The sequence below is a fragment of the Heptranchias perlo genome, chromosome 7 (genome assembly GCF_035084215.1).
Source record: "Heptranchias perlo isolate sHepPer1 chromosome 7, sHepPer1.hap1, whole genome shotgun sequence".
In the NCBI taxonomy this organism is placed as follows: Eukaryota; Metazoa; Chordata; class Chondrichthyes; order Hexanchiformes; family Hexanchidae; genus Heptranchias; species Heptranchias perlo.
This window is the reverse complement of record NC_090331.1, coordinates 9,959,424-9,977,423: the sequence shown is the minus strand read 5'-3', so window position 1 is coordinate 9,977,423 and position 18,000 is coordinate 9,959,424. Positions and strand designations below refer to the sequence as shown.

General features: G+C 48.2%; 1 protein-coding gene across 2 annotated transcripts in view; it reads right to left on the bottom strand.

The window, feature by feature from the left end:
• Nucleotides 1-17,644, bottom strand: part of LOC137323511 (cytochrome P450 27C1-like) — a 61,115-nt gene extending 43,471 nt beyond the window's left edge. The window contains exon 1 of one of the 2 annotated variants that reach the window (XM_067987056.1): nt 17,602-17,644. Coding sequence is in view for 1 of the 2 variants with exons in the window: in XM_067987055.1 (XP_067843156.1) it covers nt 17,494-17,511 (18 nt within the window). In the remaining variant the exon portion in view is untranslated. Of the gene's footprint in view, nt 1-17,493 lie in introns of both variants that reach the window. The other variant, XM_067987055.1, reaches the window with a different exon arrangement.
• Nucleotides 17,645-18,000: the final 356 nt, after the last annotated feature.

Here is an 18,000-nt window from a genome sequence, read left to right as displayed (position 1 = left end):
AACAGACCAATTTGTGGACAGCAAGGCCCCACCAACAGCAATGAAATAACGACCGGATAATCTGTTTTTTTTAATGTTGGTTGAGGGATCAATATTGGCCAGGACACCGGGGAGAACTCCCCTGCTCTTCTTCAAAATAGCTCCATGGGATCTTTAACATCCACCTGAGAGGGCCTCGGTTTAGCATCTCATTTGAAAGGCAGGACCTCCGACAGTGCAGCACTCCCTCAGTGTTGTACTGGGAGTGTCAGTCTGGATTTTTGTGCTAGCAAGTCTCTGGAGTGGGGTTTGAACTCACAATCTGCTGACATCAGAGGTGAGAGTGCTACCAACTGAGCCATGGCTGACACTTCAGAATGCAGAGGCCTGATGGTTAGGACAGGGCTCTTACTGTTTAGCTTGATGCTACAGAGGCCCCTCAATCTGACATCAGATTCATGGACACTCATTTTGGCGGCTGTCTGATAATGATTGTTTCTCTACATGGCCGGGCAGGAAAACCACTTGTCTGTCACCGGGGGTGGAGGGGGGGTTGATTTTAACCCAGTGTGGGTTTCAGGTGGGTGGGGTGCAGAGTGAGTGTGAATCCCACTCTCTGGCTTAAATTTCAGGCTCAGACTGTTATAACCCCCCGGGCCTCATTTAAATACCACCCGGCCACGTTCCGCCTGGAATGGCAGGGCAGCCCTTGGTGTGCAGTTTAGGGAGGGTCTCACAGGAGGGGAGTCCGGGGCTGGTTAGGCCGCGATTTTCCTTATTGGGTGGGTTGGGGGGGGGGGGTGGGGGGAAGCGCGGAGGGGCTGCTCCTGCTCCTCCTGGCCCCGCTAAGGAAAGGTTTCGACTTACCAGAAGGGGCCTCTTCTGTCTTGAGGCCAGCTGCAGGCCTGCTCCGGCCTAGCGGGAGAGCTGCAGCCAAACAACACACGGAATGGAGTGCTGGGCAGGGGTAGGAAAGGCGAGAAAAACCTGGAATCGTTTAAGGGAAACAGACGCATATTGTGATCCAGGCGGAAATAGGTTTGTTCTGGATGGATAGGCTGGCATGGGTTCAAGTGACCTTACTGACCCCTATCTTGTGAACTCCGGTGCTGCGTTTTCTCACATCTCCCGGATGACCCCACCCCCCCACACCGGTTCGATGGCCGTCGCTTGTGCATTTGACATCAGCAGGCTGTCTGCAAAATATTTTTTAAAAGTTCATCAGGCAGGAGGGCTCAGAAATTCGACCGTGCAGTGCACTTTTTTCTTCAATCCGGGCGTCAAGCGGCCCACCGAGTCCGCCAATGGCGGGCGGGAAGCGCGCGCGCGCACACTTCGGGCCGGAAAAGGGCGCCGCCCGCCATATTGACAGCGGAGGTCGTGCTGGGGTCGGGAGCGCAGGCCGGCAGCGTTCTTGGCTCCGTGTAACGTGTGTAAGTACGTTTCCCACTTTCGACTGCCCCAGTGTGCCTCACTCGTCACGTGCTGAATTCGCACAGCTCAACGTGGCGATAACCGGGATGAAGGCTCACTCGCCGACGCTATTTAAAGGCATCTTGCAGCACTTGCGGGTTAGTTGCTGGCTTAGTATTACTGGTTACTGGTTGGCTTTTACAACAATTAACAACAGCTTGCATTTATACAGCGCCTTTAACGTGGTAAAACGTCCCCAAGGCGCTTCGCAGGAGCGATCAGCAAACAAAAATTGACACTGAGCCACATAGAGATAAACTGAGGCCCCGTCTGCCCTCTCAGGTGGACGGAAAAGACCCCACGGCCGCTATTTTGAAGAAGAGCAGGGGAAGATCCCCCCTGGTGTCCTGGCCAATATTTATCCCACAGCCAACATCACTAAAAAAAAGATTATCTGGCCATTTATCTCGTTACTGTTTGTGGGATCTTGCTGTGTACAAAATGGTTGCTGCTTTTCCTATATTACAACAGTGACCACACTTCAAAAAGTACTTCAACAACAACAACTTGCATTTATACAGCGCCTTTAACATAATAAAACATCCCCAAGGCGCTTCACAGGAGTGTAATCAGACAAAAATTGACACCGAGCCACATAAGGAGATATTAGGACAGGTGACCAAAAGCTTGATCAAAGAGGTGGGTTTTAAGAGGCGTCTTAAAGGAGGAGAGAGAGGGATAGAGTTGTAGGGAGGGAATTCCAGAGCTTAGGACCTGGGCAGCTGAAGGCATGGCCATCAATGGTGGAACGATGAAAATTGGGGATGTGCAAGAGGCCAGAATTGGAGGAACGCAGAGATCCCAGAGGGTTGTAGGGCTGGAAGAGGTTTTAGGCGTTGTTTGCTGTGTTGTATCACTCTGGAAAGTTCACTTTGTCTGCACAGAGAGAGGTTTTGCTGCTGTTGTACTGTTGCTGCTCTTTGCTTCACAAATAGTCTGGCTGCGGACCATGGGAGGTCTTGTAGGGCTGCCTTTGGGGCTGGTGGACGAGGGGGAGCAGCAAGGAAGACACCACAGAGCAGGAGAAGGTGCCAAAAGAGGGTGGAGGAGGAGGAGGGCACTTAACAGGAGGCCATATCCGCAGAGGGTTTACAGGGAGCACTTCTCCTGCCTCAACTTCACCGAGGAGCAACGTGTGAGGAGCCTTCGCTTCACCAAGGAGGCTATCACCGAACTGTGTCACCTACACAACTCGAGCCTCGCACCAGGGCATGGACAGTACTGCCTGTGCTGTCAAGGTCGCCGTCGCTCTCAACTTTAATGCCACGGGCTCCTTTCAGGCTGCAACAGGTGACATCAGCAACATCTCATAGCTCGCAGTGCATCGATGTATCAGGGAGGTCACCGAGGCTCAGGGGGGGAAGCTTTGCGAGACCTCGCAATCTCGGCCGGGCCTCGAGCGCAACGGGTGATGAACTGTAAAACTGCGGGGCAGGACGCCCGCAATTCTGTAATCCCCACACACTCCACGTGCCGATCCCCTGGGAGTGTGGGGTCTCGCAAAACTCGCCCCCGCGTTTAACTTAAGAAATTTCTTATAGACCTCCCCCTCCTCACTCGAATGATGCTACATTCTCTCCAGGATTTCCCTCCTTTAAGTTAACCCTTCCCCAGCTCTTCTTGTTCACCTGTTCTCTCTCAGGCGTGGACCGGTAGAGATCCCTTGGCCCCCATCATTCAGAACACGCTTTACAAAATTAAAGAGCAACGGAGCCGAGGTACAGACGAGCCACGATCTAATTGAATGGCGGGGCAGGCCCGAGGGGCTGAATGGCCTCCTCCTGTTCCTGTGTTCTTTACGTTTCTGAACGCAAAAATTTCAGACGCAAAGTTTTATGTCACGCCTGCGTGGAAATCAAAGGATTCAGATTTCCCTTGCTACGACAGAAGGGTTGACCACCTGGAGCACGGGAAATTTGATTCCCCCATTGGAGCCAGTAGTCAAGTATTCGGAGAGCGGAGCAGAGTGAGACACGGGGCTGCTCTTGGAATCTGGTAGAGTGACAAACCATCAAAGAAGGAATTGTGTGCTTCACCCATCACCCCCGGTGCTCGCTGACCTACACTGGCTCCTGGTCCGGCAACGCCTCGATTTTAAAATTCTCATCCTTGTTTTCAAATCCCTCCATGGCCTCGCCCCCTCCCTATCTCTGTAACCTCCTCCAGCCCTACAACCCTCCGAGATCTCTGCGCTCCTTCAACTCCAGCCCCTTGCGCATCCCCGATTTTCATCGCTCCGCCATTGGCGGCCGTGCCTTCAGCCGTCCAGGGCCTGGGATCTGGAATTCCCTCCCTAAACCTCTCCGCCTCTCTACCTCTCTCTCCTCCTTTAAGATGCTCCTTAAAACCTGCCTCTTTAACCAAGCTTTTGGTCACCCGTCCCAATATCTCCTTTGGCTCGGTGTCAATTTTTTGTCTGATGATCGGTCCTGGGAAACGCCTTGGGACGACTCACTACGTTAAAGGCGCTATATAAATGCAAGTTGTTGTTGTGTAAACTTGGCCAGTGAGCAATTTCTATGCATGTGCTAAGTACAGAAGAAGCCATTGTAATCTTGACCCTTGCCTTACTGGCAAGCCGTTGGGATTTTTTCCTAGGTTTTTTTTTTCAATTGGAAGTTTAGGAGGGAGGGGGAGCAGCGTTATACCAGAGTTGTCTTTTATATGGAAGACAGTCACCTCACGTGGGGTCGGGAGGGGGGGGGGGTGGGGGGGGCGAGGGGTAATTAGGTGCTTGCACACCTTCAGCCAGCAGGTGGCGCCACACCCATATCTTTCGGTAAACCTGCCCGGTGTGGGTGGAGATTTTTGCTAAAATTTCCTTATTTTCCGATTGTCTCGGATTAAAACAACTGGCGCTTGAGATATTTTTAATCAAATAAGTCGATGTTGCCACGATACAGGGCAGTAACAAAACAACCCCTCGCCCCCCTCACTGCTAGGTGATAATAACAGGACCACAACTACACCTTGGTCCAGCCGTGGCTCAGTGGGTAGCACTCTTACCTCTGCGTGTTAGACGGTCCTGGGTTTCAAGTCCCACTCCAGAGTCATCAGCACAAAATACTAGGCTGACACTACAGTGCCAGCACTGGGGGCGCGCTGCACTGTCGGAGGTGCTATCTTTTGTTAAACCGAGGTCCCGCCTGTCCTCAGGTGAATGGAAAGGATCCCATGGCACTATATTCGAAGAAGAGCGGGGGGAGTTCTGCCCTGTGTCCTGGTCATTTATCACATTGCTGTTTGTGGGATCTTGCTGTGCGCAAATTGGCTGCGGCGTTTCCTCCGTTACGACAGCGACTACACTGCAAAATCGGGTTGTAAAGTGCTTTGGGGCATCCTGAGGTCGTGAGAGGTGCTATTATATAAATGCAAGTTTGCTCTTTCTTTACTGGTCTCTAGGATGCACGGTTATCACCTCTTATCCTGTGCCCTGAAAAGGAGATACCAGCATCTTCGAGCTGTGTTGGTTTGGGTTATCAACTCTCCCCTCTCTTGTTTTACAGCCTTGAGCTGCACTAAATGCGAGGGGACCGACTGTGACGGAACTCAGATGCAGGCGTCAGCTTTTCATTAAGGAGACAAGCGCCCAGGGGTTGAATCTCTGCAGGGATTTCTCCCCGATCATGGCTCCCCCTCCCATCCCGTAACCTTGACCGTTTATTCCGGGGGTCTCTGCAGATCTCCTGGTGGATGAAGGGGGGAACAACCTCCCCACCGACCCACACATTAATGGCGCTAATCTGTGCTGGGTTAGCAGTGCGGGGGGGGGGGGCGGGGGGGGGGGTGGGGAGGGAGGGACGGATGCTACAACTGGCCTCAGTGCTCCTGGAGAGGGGAGGGGGCGGGGGGGGGGTGAGAAGAAGAGGAATCTGCCAGAGGGGCGTGTTCCTGCACCTGACCGCTATCCGGTCACCCCTCGCTGGAAAAGTGCATCTTTGTGAACGTCAGGTGAGAACGGAATCACGGAATGTGATGCCCCTCCCGCCCACAATCGTCAATCTGTACCTTGCTGTACCTCAGGGTCTAGGGTGAGGTAAAGATAGAACAACTGATGCCCATTGAATGGTACTTGAGCATGAGTTGCTACCCTCAAGAGAGGAGAAAGTTGTGGAGGGGGCATGCAAATTGTCATAAACATTAATAATATTCACCATTAAATGCTAATGTTAAGTTCGGCCAGGATTTCTCTTCATTTCCTGGCTCCTTAGCTCTTCCTACCTGTGCTCACAAGGGGGCATCATTTCCTTTCTAAAGCACACAGTGCAAGGGCAATTAATGTTTTCGAGGGCTCGGAGTAAAGGACCAAACTTGAAAAGAGGTGGGAAGAAGGTGAGGTTAAAAAAAAAGAAAGACTTGCATTTATATAGCGCCTTTCACAACCTCAGGACGTCCCAAAGCGTTTTACAGCCGATGAGGTCCTTTTGAAGTGTAGTCAATGATGTAATGTAGGAAACGCAGCAACCAATTTGGGCACAGCAAGCTCCCACAAACAGCAATCTGAGAATGACCAGATAATCTGTTTTTTAGTGATGTTGGTTGAGGGATAAACATTGGCCCAGGACACCAGGGAGAACTCCCCCTGCTCTTCTTCCAAATAGTGCCATGGGATCTTTTGCATCCACCTGAGAGGGCAGACAAGGCCTCAGTTTAACATCTCATGCGAAAGACAGCGCCTCCGACAGTGCAGCACTCACCTCAGTACTGGCACTGGGGCGTGTCAGCCTGGATTTTGTGCTCAAGTCTCTGGAGTGGGGACTGTGAACCCCCAACGTTCTGACTCAGAGGCGAGAGTGCTACCCACTGAGCTACGAGGTAAATCAAGGAGTCACCTTTAGGTTTGAATTTTAAAAGTCTTTAGAATGTATGAGGAAAGGGCGACTGAGGGAGGGGACGAGTTCCGCAGTTTTGAGATCCTGGGCAAAATAAACTAGGAGGTGGTTTTATTGAGCCTTAATTTTAATGTCAGTACATTCATTTCTTTGGCGTTCCCTACCCCCACTGATCATCCCATTTAATAAAAAAAATGCTATTGAAACTGAATTGCAGTAATTCATTCTGTCAGGCATTACCTCAAAAGGTCAGTGTGAGCACACACAGGTAACTGGCTGATTCAAATTAACCAGTACAATCTAGGAAAAGAGTTTGTTCATCAACTGCTCAAGGCCAAGAATCATAGAACGTTCCAGCACAGAAAGAGACATTTCAACTCTCTGCTGGTGTATTTCACCTGACGATCCACCCAGTCTAATCCCACTCCCATCTCTCCCCACACCGTTTAATACCCCACCCAGTCTAATCCCACTCCCCTCTCTCCCCACACCGTTTAATACCCCACCCAGTCTAATCCCACTCCCCTCTCTCCCCACACCGTTTAATACCCCACCCAGTCTAATCCCACTCCCCTCTCTCCCCACACCGTTTAATACCCCACCCAGTCTAATCCCACTCCGCTCTCTCCCCACACCGTTTAAAACCCCACCCAGTCTAATCCCACTCCCCTCTCTCCCCACACCGTTTAATACCCCACCCAGTCAAATCCCACTCCCCTCTCTCCCCACACCGTTTAATATCCCACCCAGTCTAATCCCACTCCGCTCTCTCCCCACACCGTTTAAAACCCCACCCAGTCTAATCCCACTCCCCTCTCTCCCCACACCGTTTAATACCCCACCCAGTCTAATCCCACTCCCCTCTCTCCCCACACCGTTTAATATCCCACCCAGTCTAATCCCACTCCCCTCTCTCCCCACACCGTTTAATATCCCACCCAGTCTAATCCCACTCTCCTCTCTCCCCACACCGTTTAATATCCCACCCAGTCTAATCCCACTCTCCTCTCTCCCCACACCATTTAATACCCCACCCAGTCTAATCCCACTCCCCTCTCTCCCCACACCGTTTAATACCCCACCCAGTCTAATCCCACTCCCCTCTCTCCCCACACCGTTTAATATCCCACCCAGTCTAATCCCACTCCCCTCTCTCCCCACACCGTTTAATATCCCACCCAGTCTAATCCCACTCCCCTCTCTCCCCACACCGTTTAATATCCCACCCAGTCTAATCCCACTCTCCTCTCTCCCCACACCGTTTAATATCCCACCCAGTCCAATCCCACTCTCCTCTCTCCCCACACCATTTAATATCCCACCCAGTCTAATCCCACTCTCCTCTCTCCCCACACCGTTTAATACCCCACCCAGTCTAATCCCACTCCCCTCTCTCCCCACACCGTTTAATATCCCACCCAGTCTAATCCCACTCCCCTCTCTCCCCACACCGTTTAATATCCCACCCAGTCTAATCCCACTCTCCTCTCTCCCCACACCGTTTAATATCCCACCCAGTCTAATCCCACTCTCCTCTCTCCCCACACCGTTTAATATCCCACCCAGTCTAATCCCACTCCCCTCTCTCCCCACACCGTTTAATATCCCACCCAGTCTAATCCCACTCCCCTCTCTCCCCACACCGTTTAATATCCCACCCAGTCCAATCCCACTCCCCTCTCTCCCCACATCATTTAATACCCCACCCAGTCTAATCCCACTCCCCTCTCTCCCCACACCGTTTAATACCCCACCCAGTCTAATCCCACTCCCCTCTCTCCCCACACCGTTTAATATCCCACCCAGTCCAATCCCACTCCCCTCTCTCCCCACACCGTTTAATACCCCACCCAGTCTAATCCCACTCCCCTCTCTCCCCACACCATTTAATACCCCACCCAGTCTAATCCCACTCCCCTCTCTCCCCACACCGTTTAATACCCCACCCAGTCTAATCCCACTCCCCTCTCTCCCCACACCGTTTAATATCCCACCCAGTCCAATCCCACTCCCCTCTCTCCCCACACCGTTTAATACCCCACCCAGTCTAATCCCACTCCCCTCTCTCCCCACACCGTTTAATACCCCACCCAGTCTAATCCCACTCCCCTCTCTCCCCACACCGTTTAATATCCCACCCAGTCCAATCCCACTCTCCTCTCTCCCCACACCGTTTAATACCCCACCCAGTCTAATCCCACTCTCCTCTCTCCCCACACCATTTAATATCCCACCCAGTCTAATACCACTCCCCTCTCTCCCCACACCGTTTAATATCCCACCCAGTCCAATCCCACTCTCCTCTCTCCCCACACCATTTAATACCCCACCCAGTCTAATCCCACTCCCCTCTCTCCCCACACCGTTTAATATCCCACCCAGTCCAATCCCACTCTCCTCTCTCCCCACACCGTTTAATATCCCACCCAGTCCAATCCCACTCTCCTCTCTCCCCACACCTGTTAATACCCCACCCAGTCTAATCCCACTTTCATCCCTCCCCACACCATTTAATACCCCACACAGTCTAATCCCACTCCCCTCTCTCCCCACACCATTTAATATCCCACCCAGTCTAATACCACTCCCCTCTCTCCCCACACCATTTAATACCCCACCCAGTCTAATCCCACTCCCCTCTCTCCCCACACCATTTAATACCCCACACAGTCTAATCCCACTCCCCTCTCTCCCCACACCATTTAATATCCCACCCAGTCTAATACCACTCCCCTCTCTCCCACACCTGTTAATACCCCACCCAGTCTAATCCCACTCTCCTCTCTCCCCACACCATTTAATATCCCACACAGTCCAATCCCACTCCCCTCTCTCCCCACACCTGTTAATACCCCAAACAGTCTAATCCCACTCTCCTCTCCCCACATCATTTAATATCCCACCCAGTCTAATCCCACTCTCTTGCTCGATCCTGAGATTGAATAAAAAAAGCTTTTCGGCCTCCTTAGCTCTGCTAATATGTGCATTTTTGAGGTGTGTGTTTTCTTTCCTCTTTTTAAAAAATTGTTTTCTTCCTTTAATTCTGTTTTCTTTTATTCAGCCTCTGTGGCCCTATTCTTTTCTCTTTTTTATTCTCCTATCTGTTCTGGTGAGGCTGTTCAGGCCTCAGCTGAACATCCACCTCCGACTGGTCAGAAAGGGTGTCCACAGGGCCCTAGAGTCTGCCCAACTGCTTTAGTATTAATGTCAGCCCGACCTGTGGGGTCTCAGCTCTACGGAGGGACGCCGCCACTGCCAGTGGGGGCATGCAGTTGGTGGTGCAGCACCAAAAGGGGGGATGAGAGGGTCGTCCAATGAGGAGAGGTTGAGTAGAATGAGCCTATACTCTCTGGAGTTTCGAAGAATGAGAGGTGATCTCATTGAAACATACAAGATTCTGAGGGAGCTTGAAAGGGTAGATGCTGAGAGGTTGTTTCCCCTGGCTGGAGAGTCTAGAACTAGGGGGCATAGTCTCAGGATAAGACTGAGATAAGGTGGAATTTCTTCACTCAGTGGGTTGTGAATCTTTGGAATTCTCTACCCCAGAGGGCTGCGGATGCTCAGTCGTTGAGTATATTCAAGGCTGAGATCGATAGATTTTTGGACGCTAAGGGAATCAAGGGATATGGGGATCGGGCAGGTAAGTGGAGTTAAGGTCGAAGATCAGTCATGATTTCATCGAATGGCGGAGCAGGCTCAAGGGGGGCCGTATGGACTACTCCTGCTCCTATTCCTTACGTCCTTAGGAGCTGGCATTAAATGGAGAGGGGGAGGGGCAAAAGGGGCCTGAAGATTCTCTCCATCATTTAAAACTGTGGCTCTCCATGGACCGAGGTACCTCCAAGCAGAGGTAATTGGCATGGCGATGGCAGACCTGCCCATTACTGGGCACCCTCTCTGCCATAGGGCCTTTAGCAAGGCTTTTAGCCGCTGCCAAAAGATGTAGAAAAGAACTTGTATTTTTAGAGCACCTTTCACTTCCTCAGCTTTACAGCCAGTGGAGTACTTTTTAAAGGGCAGTCACTGTTGTAATGTAAGAAACGCAGCAGCCAATTTGTCCACAGCAAGGTCTCACTAACAGCAATGTGATAATGACCAGATAATCTGGGGGTTTTTTTCAGCGACGTTTAGTTGAGGGATAAACATTGGCCAGGATACCGGGAAGAACCCCCACCCCCCGCCGCTTTTCTTCGAAATAGTGCCATGGGATCTTTTACGTCCAGCTGAGAGGGCGGACGGGGCCTCGACTTTACGCCTCACCCGACGGACGGCACCTCCGACAGTGCAACGCTCCACTGAGCCACGGCTGACACTGTAGACAGGCGATCTTGATTTTAAAGGCGAATGAGTTACAGGCTCTTTCTGCCGTATTCCCTCCCCGTTATGTTGTTTGTCTCTGTTAAACACTAACCCTGCCCCAACTCATCCTCTTCTACGCAGCGTGACAGGTGGTGACTGATGTCAACCAGCCCCTCCCCCCCTTCACCTCCCCCCCCCCGGCCGCCAGAGTAATTGAAACGCAATTACAAAAGTTAATGTCACTTTCCACCATCGCTGTATAAAAGATTAATGAGTCACACAACTAATCGTTCTGCAAACGTCAACACAGACTGAGAAAATTGTGCATTTTCACAAATTGCTGCATGTTCTCCCCAACAGAGAGAGAGAGAGAGAAAGCTGCCAAGCTGTTTGGATCCAATGTTTTCTGTAAATCATTGATATAGTTTGAAGCCTCCCTGTCATGTATTAATGGAGCCTGGAGATGGTGAGAACACACTGTGCTGTTAAACACAAGAAAACCCACAAACAGGGACAGAGAAAAGAACACAAGCACAAATTGAGAGAAAAAAAACCACCAACATAGAAATCGTCCGCAATTTATCTCATGGTTTTGCCCCCTCCTCTCCCGACTGTTACTCAGGAACTGTTCCACAAAAGCCTCATTAGTAATTACTTGAAGATAATCAGTAATTATGAAAGAATTGTGTGTCAACGGGAGTTACTGAGTGAGGTGATTGGTGTGTGGGGGATAAACAATGTTCATCCCTAATTTTGAACTGAACCCAGTTTGACGCCGATTTGCACATCTCCCACTTCCTTCGCCCCACCGTTGCCTTCAGCTACCTAGGTCCTAAGCCCTGGAATTCCCTCCCTAAACCTCTCCGCCTCTCTATCTCCCTCTCCTCATTTAAGACTCTCCTTAAAACCTACTTCTTTGACGAATTGGTCGCCTATCCTAATATCTCCTTATGTGGCTCGGTATCAAATTTTGTTCGATAATCGCTCCTGTGAAACTCCTTGGGACATCTTACGACATTAAAGGCGCTATATAAATGCAAGTTGCTGTTGTTGACTAGTAATGTCACTCAGGCCTGAGTTTTTTAATTATGTATCCTTGCTATGTGGGCACTGCTGGCAAGGCCAGCATTTATTGCCCCCATCCCTAGTTGCTCTTGAGAAGATGGTGATGGGCCTTCTTCTTGAACCACTGCAGTCTGCGTGGCGATGGTGCTCCCAGAGTGGTGTTAGGTAGGGAACCACGTTGGTACAGGAGAGAGGGCGATCTGCTGATGTTGGGGCAGAGTAGAAGGAGCTTTAAGAAAGAAAAAGAAATAGCGTGCATTTATATAGAAACAAACAAACATAGAAAATAGGAACAGGAGTAGGCCATTCGGCCCTTCAAGTCTGCTCCGCCATTCAGTATGATCATGGCTGATCCTCTATCTCAATACCATATTACCGCTCTCTCCCCATACCCCTTGATGCCTTTTGTGTCTAGAAATCTATCTAGCTCCTTCTTAAATATATTCAGTGACTTGGCCTCCGTAGCCTTCTGTGGTAGAGAATTCCACAGGTTCACCACCCTCTGAGTGAAGAAATTTCTCCTCATCTCAGTCCTAAATGTCCTACCCCGTATCCTGAGACTGTGACCCCTCGTTCTGGACCTCCCAGCCAGGGGAAACATCCTCCCTGCATCCAGTCTGTCTAGTGATTACAGGCCAAGTCGGCCCAATCTCTCCTCATATGACGGTCCTGCCATCCCAGGAACCAGTCTGGTGAACCTCTGTACTCCCTCTATGGCAAGTATATCCTTTCTTAGGTAAGGAGACCAAAACAGCACATAATACTCCAGGTGTGGTCTCACCAAGGCCCTGTATAACTGCAGTAAGACATCCTTGCTCCTGTACTCAAATCCTCTTGCAATGAAGGCCAACATACCATTTGCCTTCCTAACTGCTTGCTGCACCTGCATGTTTGCTTTCAGTGACTGGTGTACAAAGACACCCAGGTCCCTTTGTACATCAACATTCCCCAATATATCACCATTTAAATAATACTCTGCCTTTTTGTTTTTCCTTCCGAAGTGGATAACTTCACATTTATCCACATTATACTGCATCTGCCATGTATTTGCCCACTCACTCAACTTGTCTAAATCGCCTTGAAGCCACTTTGCATCCTCCTCACAACTCACGATCCCACCTGGTTTTGTGTCAACAGCAAACTTGGAAATATTACATTTGGTTCCCTCATCCAAATCATTGACATATATTGTGAATAGCTGGGGCCCAAGCACTGATCCCTGCGGTACCCCACTCGTCACTGCCTGCCACCCCGAAAAAGATCCATTTATTCCTATTCTCTCTTTCCTGTCTGTTAACCAATTTTCAATCTATGCCAGTATATTACCACCAATCCCATGTGCTTTAATTTTGCACACTAATCTCTTATGTGGGACTTTTCTGAAAATCCAAATAAACCACATCCACTGGTTCTCCCTTATATATTCTACCAGTTACATCCTCAAAAAACTCCAGTAGGTTTGTCAAACACGATTTCCCTTTCATAAATCCAAGTTGACTTTGTCTAATCCCGTTGATATTTTCTAAGTGTCCTGTTATCACATCCTTTATAATAGACTCTAGCATTTCCTTACTACTGATGTTAGGCTAACCGGTCTGTAGTTCCCTATTTTCTCTCTCCCTCCTTTTTTAAATAGTGGGGTTACATTTGCCACCCTCCAATCTGCAGGAACTGTTCCATAATCTATAGAATTTTGGAAGATGACAACTAATGCATCCACTATTTCCATGGCTACCTCTTTTAGTACTCTGGAATGCAGATTATCAGGCCCTGGGGATTTATTGGCTTTCAGTCCCATTAATTTCTCCAGCACTATTTTTTTACTAATACTAATTTCCTTCAATTCCTCCTTCTCACTAGTGGCTTTTGCAACCTCAGCAGTTTACAGCCAATTAAGTACTTTTGAAGTGTATTCACTGTTCTAATGTAGGAAACACAGCAGCCAATTTGCACACAGCAAGGTCCCACAAACAGCAATGTGATAATGACCAGTTGTCTGTTTTAGTGATGCTGGTTGAGGGATAAATATGGGCCAGGATACCAGCGAGATCTCCCCTGCTCTTCTTCGAATAATGTTATGGGATCTTTTATATCCACCTGAGAGGGCAGATGGGGCCTCGGTTTAACGTCTCATCCGAAAGACGGCACCTCCGACAGTGTAGCACTCCCTCAGTACTGCACTGGTGTGTCAGCCTAGATTTTGTGCTCAAGTCTCTGGAGTGGGACTTGGAACCCACAACCTTCTAACTCAGAGGCAAGAGTGCTACCCACTGAGCCACAGCTGACACTCTGCATCTGACCATGCCGTACCTGACCTGCAAAGTGCCGGATATTGAAGCTGGGCACCTGGAACACAGCGCTGTGATACAGGAATTGTTTCCTTCTCCGGCCCTAACATTTCAGAGTGTCGATTGACACCACTGTTTCAGCAAATGAGTTGGAGGCTTATGTACCAGGACTCACAGCAAACAGCAAACATTTTACAACAAACAAAGTCTATTTACTCAGCAAACAGAGTCTGTTTAAACAGCGCGCTACAGCAAACAGTCTACAGAATCTATTTTAAAAGGAGTCACTATGAACTGCAGCAAACAGAACTCATGACCGAAACTACAGCAACATCTCCCGATAAAAGCAGGGTGATTTCTCCAGCAAAATGCAGTGAGTGGAGGACAGTTGCATAGCACAAATTGATTATTTCCCCAGCAAAATGCAGTGGGTGGAGGACAGTTGCTTAATACAGATTATCTGTATAAAGTCAATTCCAGTCACTTACAGCAGTGCGGTCTCCAGGCGTGATTGACGTGGGAATAACCCAATCATCTCCATTCTGGCTGGCAATAGTGGTGTCACTATATGCAGCCCAAATATTTCTCACCTTATGCCTGAAAACTAAATGAAAAAGCAACTGCTTGGAGGGTTGGATGTGCAAACAACAGCTGAGGGAGAACGCAATGCGAGAGAGGACGAACTGGATACAGGAGGTCAGGATAAATTGCAATAGTAACTTTGGTGATGTCTACTGAGAATCATTCAGATACCACGTGTTGAAACAATCGATGGTACTAAACTAGGAGTCAATTTGTGAAATGGTTAATATTTGGAATTTGATCCTGAAACTGTTAATGCTTTAGTTGAAGACCATTACTGAATTGGTCCATGATGTAACAAGTAGTCTGGTCATTAAATGGTTAATACTGTACCAGCAATCCGGTTTTGAAATGGTTAATGCTGTACTGATTTCAAAATGGTTAATATTATACCTAGAATCAAGTGCTGAATTGGCGACTACCTTACTTGAAATCTTATGCTGAATTGGTTACTACCGTGCTTTAGATCTTGTGCTGAATTGGTTACTATTGTACATGCAATCTTGTGCTGAATTGGTTACTACCGTACTTGAAATCTTGTGCTGAATTGGTTACTATTGTACATGCAATCTTGTGCTGAATTGATTACTACCATACTTGAAATCTTGTGCTGAATTGGTTACTACCGGACTTGAAATCTTGTGCTGAATTGGTTACTACCGTGCTTTAGATCTTGTGCTGAATTGGTTACTATTGTACATGCAATCTTGTGCTGAATTGGTTACTACCATACTTGAAATCTTGTGCTGAATTGGTTACTACCGTACTTGAAATCTTGTGCTGAATTGGTTACTATTGTACATGCAATCTTGTGCTGAATTGGTTACTACCGTACTTGAAATCTGGCGCTGAATTGGTTATTATCCTACTTGAAATCTTGTGCTGAATTGGTTACTACTGTACTTGAAATCTTGCACTGAATTGGTTACTACCGTACTTGAAATCTTGTGCTGAATTGGTTACTACCGTACTTGAAATCTGGCACTGAATTGGTTACTACCGTACTTGAAATCTTGTGCTGAATTGGTTACTACCGAACTTGAAATCTGGCAATGAATTAATTACTACCGTACTTGAAATCTTGTGCTGAATTGGTTACTACCGTACTTGCAATCTGGCACTGAATTGGTTACTACCGTACTTGCAATCTGGCACTGAATTGGTTACTACCGTACTTGAAATCTGGCACTGAATTGGTTACTACTGTACTTAAGATCTTGTGCTGAATTGGTTACTACCGTACTTGCAATCTGGCACTGAATTGGTTACTACCGTACTTAAGATCTTGTGCTGAATTGGTTACTACCGTACTTGAGATCTTGTGCTAAATTGGTTATTACCATATTTGAAATCTTGTGCTGAATTGGTTACTATTGTACTTGCAATCTGGCACTGAATTGGTTACTACCGTACTTGCAATCTGGCACTGAATTGGTTACTACTGTACTTGAAATCTGGCACTGAATTGGTTACTACCGTACTTGCAATCTGGCACTGAATTGGTTACTACCGTATTTGAGATCTTGTGCTAAATTGGTTATTACCATATTTGAAATCTTGTGCTGAATTGGTTACTACCGTACTTGCAATCTGGCACTGAATTGGTTACTACCGTACTTAAGGTCTTGTGCTGAATTGGTTACTACCGTACTTGAAATTTGGCACTGATTTGGTTACTACCGTACTTAAGATCTTGTGCTGAATTGGTTACCACCGTACTTGAAATCTTGTGCTGAATTGGTTATTACCGTACTTGAAACCTTGTGCTGAATTGGTTACTACTGTACCATGAATCTGGTGCTTAAGCCTTTAATAACACAGCATAAACTTGGTCCTGATTTGGTAAATACCATGCCCCAAATCCAGAATTGGTTAATACGTTACCTGCAATCAGGTTAATGCATACCATCAATCCAGTTCTTATATGATTGATACCATGCCAGGTGTCCAGTTCTGAATTGGTTAATACTGTACCAGGAGTCCGGTCCTGAATTGGTTAATGTCACACCAGGAGTCTGCTCCTGAATTGGTTAATATCATACCAGGAGTCCAGTCCTGTATTGGTTAATATCATACCAGGAGTCCGGTCCTGAATTGGTTAATATCGTACCAGGAGTCCAGTCCTGTATTGGTTAATATCATACCAGGAGTCCGGACCTGAATTGACTAACACTGTACCAGGAGTCCGGTCCTGAATTGGTTAATACTATACAAGGTGTCTGGTCCTGAATTGACTAACACAGTACCAGGAGTCCGGTCCTGAATTGGTTAATACTATACAAGGTGTCGGGTCCTGAATTGACTAACACAGTACCAGGAGTCCGGTCCTGAATTGACTAACACTGTACCAGGAGTCCGGTCCTGAATTGGTTAATACTATACAAGGTGTCTGGTCCTGAATTGACTAACACAGTACCAGGAGTCCGGTCCTGAATTGGTTAATACTATACAAGGAGTCCGGACCCGAATTGACAAACACTGTACCAGGAGTCCGGTCCTGAATTGACTAACACAGTACCAGGAGTCTGGTCCTGAATTGGTTAATACTATACAAGGTGTCTGGTCCTGAATTGACTAACACAGTACCAGGAGTCCGGTCCTGAATTGGTTAATACTATACAAGGAGTCCGGACCCGAATTGACTAACACTGTACCAGGAGTCCGGTCCTGAATTGACTAACACTGTACCAGGAGTCCGGTCCTGAATTGACTAACACTGTACCAGGAGTCCGGTCCTGAATTGACTAACACTGTACCAGGAGTCCGGTCCTGAATTGGCTAACACTGTACCAGGAGTCCGGTCCTGAATTGACTAACACTGTACCAGGAGTCCGGTCCTGAATTGACTAACACTGTACCAGGAGTCCGGTCCTGAATTGACTAACACTGTACCAGGAGTCCGGTCCTGAATTGACTAACACTGTACCAGGAGTCCGGTCCCCAGATGGAGCTGACATTTTGCGCTGGTCTCTTACCAGCAGCAGGGACATCATGAATAGGGAAGGGCAAGTCCGAGGGCATCAATCTTCATTCACAATGCCACTGGAACACAACTTTGCATCGTGATATCAGGGAGATCTTACCCTTGATAGCTGTTCCCAGGCCGCCTCTGTCCAGCAGATCGACAGCCTAAAACATTAGAATGAGGTGAGACTGAGAAAACAAACAGTAGTGCACAGATTTCATTCTTCATAGCAATTACCTTATATCAGCTGTCAATTAGAATGCAGGGTATTTAATTGCTCTTTATCAGCATTGCACCTGGAGCCCACTATTGCAGTGCTACTACATACATTTATATAACTCCTTTAATGTAGAAAAATGTCCCCAGACGCTTCATTAAGGCACAAAGAAAATGAACGGCCAGCTAAAGAAACAGACATTAGGAGTTTTAAGGAGGGTCTTAAAGGTGGTGCGGGAGGTGGGAATGGGGAGGGATTTAGGGAGGGAATTCCAGAATTCGAGAGGCATAGCCTGCCAAT